Source organism: Tachypleus tridentatus, chromosome 10 (assembly GCF_004210375.1).
Source record: "Tachypleus tridentatus isolate NWPU-2018 chromosome 10, ASM421037v1, whole genome shotgun sequence".
Lineage (NCBI taxonomy): Eukaryota > Metazoa > Arthropoda > Merostomata > Xiphosura > Limulidae > Tachypleus > Tachypleus tridentatus.
In genome coordinates, this window is record NC_134834.1 from 124666350 (window position 1) to 124672815 (window position 6466).

The 6466-nt window shown below is 31.6% G+C and overlaps 1 protein-coding gene across 1 annotated transcript; it reads left to right on the forward strand.

Annotated features, from left to right (window-relative positions):
• The first annotated feature begins 2938 nt into the window (after window positions 1-2938).
• Window positions 2939-4726, forward strand: LOC143230254 (proton channel OtopLc-like). The gene has a single exon (XM_076463468.1). The coding sequence runs from the start codon at window positions 3013-3015 to the stop codon at window positions 3877-3879; it is 867 nt and encodes a 288-aa protein (XP_076319583.1). The 5' UTR covers window positions 2939-3012; the 3' UTR covers window positions 3880-4726.
• Window positions 4727-6466: the final 1740 nt, after the last annotated feature.

Genomic DNA, 6466 nt, shown 5'->3' on the forward strand with positions numbered 1-6466 from the left:
ATTAGAATCAGATATTTACGTATGTAATAGAATTACAATCTGATATTTACATGTGTAATAGAATTAGTCAGATATTTACATGTGTAATAGAATCACAATCAGATATTTACATTTGTAATAGAATTAGAATCAGATATTTACAAGTGTAATAGAATTAGAATTAGATATTTACATGTGTAGTAGAATTAGAGTGAGATATTTACATGTGTAATAGAATCAGAATCAGATATTTACATGTGTAATAGAATCAGAATCAGATATTTACATATGTAATAGAATTAGAATCAGATATTTACATGTGTAATAGAATAAGAATCAGATATTTACATGTGTAATAGAATTAGAATCAGATATTTACATGTGTAATAGAATTAGAATCAGATATTTACATATGTAATACAATTAGAATCAGATATTTACATGTGTAATAGAATTAGAATCAGAGATTTACATGTGTAATAGAACTATATATTTACATATGTAATAGAATTAGAATCAGATATTTACATGTGTAATAGAATCAGAATCAGATATTTACATATTTAATAGAATTATAATCAGATATTTACATGTGTAATAGAATCAGAATCACATATTTACATGTGTAATAGAATCACAATCAGATACTTACAGATGTAATAGAATTAGAAACAGATATTAACGTATGTAATAGAATTACAATCAGATATTTACATGTGTAATAGAATTAGAATCAGATATTTACATATGTAATAGAATTAGGATCACATATTTACATATGTAATAGAATTAGAATCAGATATTTACATATGTAATAGAATTAGAATCAGATATTTACATGTTTAATAGAATTAGAATCAGATATTTACATGTGTAATAGAATCACAATCAGATACTTACATATGTATTAGAATTAGAATCAGATATTTACATGGGTAATAGAATTAAATATTTACATATGTAATAGAATTAGAATCAGATATTTACATATGTAATAGAATCAGAATCAGATATTTACATGTGTAATAGAATCAGAATCAGATATTTACATGTGTAATAGAATCAGAATCAGATATTTACATATGTAATAGAATTAGAATCAGATATTTACATATGTAATGTGTATTAGAATCAGATATTTACATATGTAATAGAATCAGAATCAGATATTTACATATGTAATAGAATTAGAATCAGATATTTACATGTGTAATAGAATCACAATCAGATATTTACATATGTAATAGAATTAGAATCAGATATTTACATGTGTAATAGAATCACAATCAGATACTTACATATGTAATAGAATTAGAATCAGATATTTACATGTGTAATAGAATCAGATATTTACATATGTAATAGAATTAGAATCAGATATTTACATGTGTAATAGAATCAGAATCAGATATTTACATATGTAATAGAATTAGAATCAGATATTTACATATGTAATAGAATCAGATATTTACATATGTAATAGAATTAGAATCAGATATTTACATGTGTAATAGAATCACAATCAGATACTTACATATGTAATAGAATTAGAATCAGATATTTACATGTGTAATAGAATCACAATCAGATACTTACATATGTAATATAATTAGAATCAGATATTTACATGTGTAATAGAATCACAATCAGATACTTACATATGTAATATAATTAGAATCAGATATTTACATGTGTAATAGAACTAGATATTTACATATGTAATAGAATTAGAATCAGATATTTACATGTGTAATAGAATCAGAATCAGATATTTACATATGTAATAGAATTAGAATCAGATATTTACATATGTAATAGAACTAGATATTTAAATATGTAATAGAATTAGAATCAGATATTTACATGTGTAATAGAATCCCAATCAGATACTTACATATGTAATAGAATTAGAATCAGATATTTACATGTGTAATAGAACTAGATATTTACATATGTAATAGAATTAGAATCAGATATTTACATGTGTAATAGAATCAGAATCAGATATTTACATATGTAATAGAATTAGAATCAGATATTTACATTTGTAATAGAATTAGAATCAGATATTTACATGTGCAATAGAATTAGATATTTACATATGTAATAGAATTGGATATTTACATATGTAATAGAATTAGAATCAAATATTTACATGTGTAATAGAATTAGATATTTACATGTGTAATAGAATTAGATGTTTAATTCATTTTAGAGAATGTTTTGTTGTTATAGCTGAACCTACAGGGAAGTTGACTATTCGTCATGGAATGTAATGAAACACAGATGTTTTAGAAAGATGTAAAAACTTCAAATCAGACGTTTAACGTAACTGTTTCCGATAATTTGCCAGATGTGGATGAAAGTGGTACAAGTCGTATTTTATTAGATAGATGTGAATGAAAGTGGTACAAGTCGTATTTCATTAGATAGATTTGGATGAAAGTGGTACAAGTTGTATTTTATTAGATAGATGTGGATGAAAGTGGTACAAGTCGTATTTTATTAGATAGATTTGTCTTTATTTTAGTTAACTCTGATAAAAAAAAAACTGTTTTAGTTATTGTTAAGTGCCAAGTAACACAAACTGGTTTGGTTATTGTTAAGCGCGAAGCAACACAATTGATTATTTGTGGTTTTTCCCACCACGCGTATTAAAACTCCATTTTAAGGTCTTAAGCCTGTAGGCTTGTCGCAGAGCTCTCTGATAAGCAACTTATTTGTTTGTAGCTGTTTCATTAGTCAACAGGTGGCACGACGGAAACATTTATAATATCGTATACCAATAAAACAAACAACCTTTAAATTATATATATATTTCCAAACAGAATTGTAAATCTTATATCCAAAAATAGTAAGATAAGTTAATTTTCTATGTAACATTACTGTATTTGTTATTTCAAATGTTGCCTTTTAGATTAATCGCATCATAACACAAAAGTATAAGTACTAGAACACATTCTGTTCTCTTTTGGTTTCTTTACAGAACTTAACAACAGCAATGCCAGCAATCCTTGTCAGAGAGAAGACATAATGGGCAACATTGTGGCCAACTCATCTCTGTTTCTGTACCCGTTTATTGTAGAGTACAGTCTTATAGGCGCAGCGGTATTGTATGTTATGTGGAAACATATTGGTAAGGATCCTATCTTCCAGGGGGAGCCTCAGGAGGAAGATCGCCTCTCTGGGTCGTTCAGCGCAGAGTCCACCAATCCTGTGAGTTGCTCGGGATCCAGCAAAGGTCTTTTCTGTGGACTCCTGGTGCTCGTTATTTGCGTTACATGTCTCATAGTGTTCTTTTTTCTCATCTACCATGATCACTACCGCCTCCTGGCGGTCTATCTTAGTGACCTGTCTCACTGCACCATCCTTCTTTGTGCCATCATTGCCATCATCATTGGCTTTTTTCGAGTGAGATCTCTTCGTTTTTCAACCTATCGTAAAGATCAGCTGAGGGATATCCCCTTGCGCCTGTCAGCGTTTGGTTTGTACATCCACGCCATGTTTGGTATGATTGCAGGTTCCTTGTCTTCGGTTTCTTATATACCCAACATTCTCCTCTTAGTAACCAGCTGCCTGACCCTGCTTCAGGTCACGTTACAGTCTCTATTAATCGCTGACATGTTCTGTCGGTCAGCCCATCTCTCGGAACAAGAACAACAAAAGCCCGGAAGACAAATTGTCACTTTTCTCATAATCTCAAACCTGACCTTATGGATTATTTACACATTCCAGATGCAGAAGGTTGAAGCGAGTCCAGTGGAGCGAGAGTTCTATGGGGTCATGGGTTGGGCGGTCATCACTAGGGTTACATTGCCTCTTAGCATTTTTTACAGGTTCCATTCAGCAGTTACCTTCGCAGAAATTTGGAAGAATACTTACAGAAATGTGTCTTCTTGACCAGTTCCAAGGTTCGAAACGAGTAACTTACCCAACACTTGGATTTGTTTAAAAGATCAACAAGAATTTTATAAAAATGAACCAAAACAATTCGGCGTGTATGAGGTTATAAAACCGCCAAACATACAAATGCTTGTTTATGATGTAACAATATCAGTGGTCTTACACGACATGGGCTTTTATCGACTTACTAAATGGACGTTATACAGTTTCGAATTAAATGTGTGGTAAAAGTTGTAACGTTGGTTTCGTGGACATGAGAATGAAAGAATGACCAAAGCATTAAAATATTTCAAACTTGTTATTCGTAAGAGCTAGATATGAAATTATCTAAACGTTTGCGCGTGCGAGTGTTTTTTCTAACTGACATTTAGTGTCTTGTGTTTGCAAAGCCTTCGTGATTCACATAACCTAGAATTGTACTGAGAGAAAGAAGTTTGTACTGACTTTTATCTGTACGTTTCGTTTTCTTGAGTTCAAAGCGTAGTCAAAGTACTCTAACCGTACTTAGAATATGTACGCTAAAACCCAGATATTGTACAGCTTTTGTCAAAGTTGTCATACTTTTAAGGTAAAGATTTTTTTGGAATTGAATTTCGGACGTGTACAATAACAAAGTCTTTATAGTATATAACGTTTTTTTATTCTAAACTTGATAAATCTGTTTTTAAACGAGTACTTAGTAAAAATATTATAACTACAATTACAAGTTTATTATTGTTGTTCTTATGTTGTATGCCTAACGGTCTGAAGACTCATTCTTAAGACATTTCTCTGTAACACGGAGTTCTGTATTTGTTTGATATTAAATAAATTCTACGTTGGTATAATAATGAAACATAACAAACTATACATAGCAATACGTAATAATTAAAACTTTCAAACAATACGAACCATTTCTAAAGTTAATATTTTATTGTTACTAAACAATAAACAGTTTGATCTCGTAAGATCATTCACTAACAAATTAAGAAAATTACTTAGATGATTATTATTTGATATCAGTGACATAAATGTTGAGTCTTATTTTATTCTATAAGTAAGACAACTGGCATGTGAAAAGTATATTATACGTACCCTGTGGGCTTATGAAGCTAAAATCCGGGGTTCGATTCTCCGCAGTGAATACAGCACATGGCCAAATGTGGCTTTCTTATAACACTAGTAACAAACATACATATTATTACGGTCAACATTTAATATCGGATTATGACAATCGTTTGATTTCTCCGGTTTACTTTGCCAAATTATGGTCATCACTGTATGCTCTACAAACTGGAATGGTCATCACTTTATCCTCTACAAACTGGAATGGTCATCACTGTATGCTCTACAAACTGGAATGGTCATCACTTTATGCTCTACAAACTAGAATGGTCATCACTGTATGCTCTACAAACTGGAATAGTCATCACTTTATGCTCTACAAACTGGAATGCTCATTACTTTATGCTCTACAAACTGGAATGGTCATCACTGTATGCTCTACAAACTGGAATGGTCATCACTTTATGCTCTACAAACTGGAATGGTCATCACTGTATGCTCTACAAACTGGAATGGTCATCACTTTATGCTCTACAAACTAGAATGGTCATCACTGTATGCTCTACAAACTGGAATATTCATCACTTTATGCTCTACAAACTGGAATGCTCATTACTTTATGCTCTACAAACTGGAATGGTCATCACTGTATGTTCTACAAACTGGAATGGTCATCACTTTATGCTCTACAAACTGGAATGGTCATCACTTTATGCTCTACAAACTGGAATGGTCATCACTTTATGCTCTACAAACTAGAATGGTCATCACTTTATGATCTACAAATTGGAATGGTCATCACTTTGTGTTCTACAAACTTAAATGGTCATCACTGTATGCTCTACAAATTGGAATGGTCATCACTTTATGCTCTACAAACTGGAATGGCCACCACTGTATCGTCTAAAAACTGGAATGGTCATCACTGTATGCTCTACAAACTAGAATGGTCATCACTTTATGCTCTACAAACTAGAATGGTCATCACTTTATGTTCTACAAACTTAAATGGTCATCACTGTATGCTCTACAATTTGGAATGGTCATCACTTTATGCTCTACAAACTGGAATGGTCATCACTTTATGCTCTACAAACTGGAATGGTCATCACTTTATGCTCTACAAACTGGAATGGTCATCACTTTATGCTCTACAAACTGGAATGGTCATCACTTTATGCTCTACAAACTGGAATGGTCATCACTGTATGCTCTACAAACTGGAATGGTCATCACTTTATGCTCTACAAACTAGAATGGTCATCACTTTATGTTCTACAAACTTAAATCGTCATCACTGTATTCTCTACAAACTGGAATGGTCATCACTTTATGCTCTACAAACTGGAATGGTCATCACTTTATGCTCTACAAACTGGAATGGTCATCACTGTATGCTCTACAAACTGGAATGGTCATCACTTTATGCTCTACAAACTGGAATGGTCATCACTGTATGCTCTACAAACTGGAATGGTCATCACTGTATGCTCTACAAACTAGAATGGTCATCACTTTATGCTCTACAAACTGGAATGGT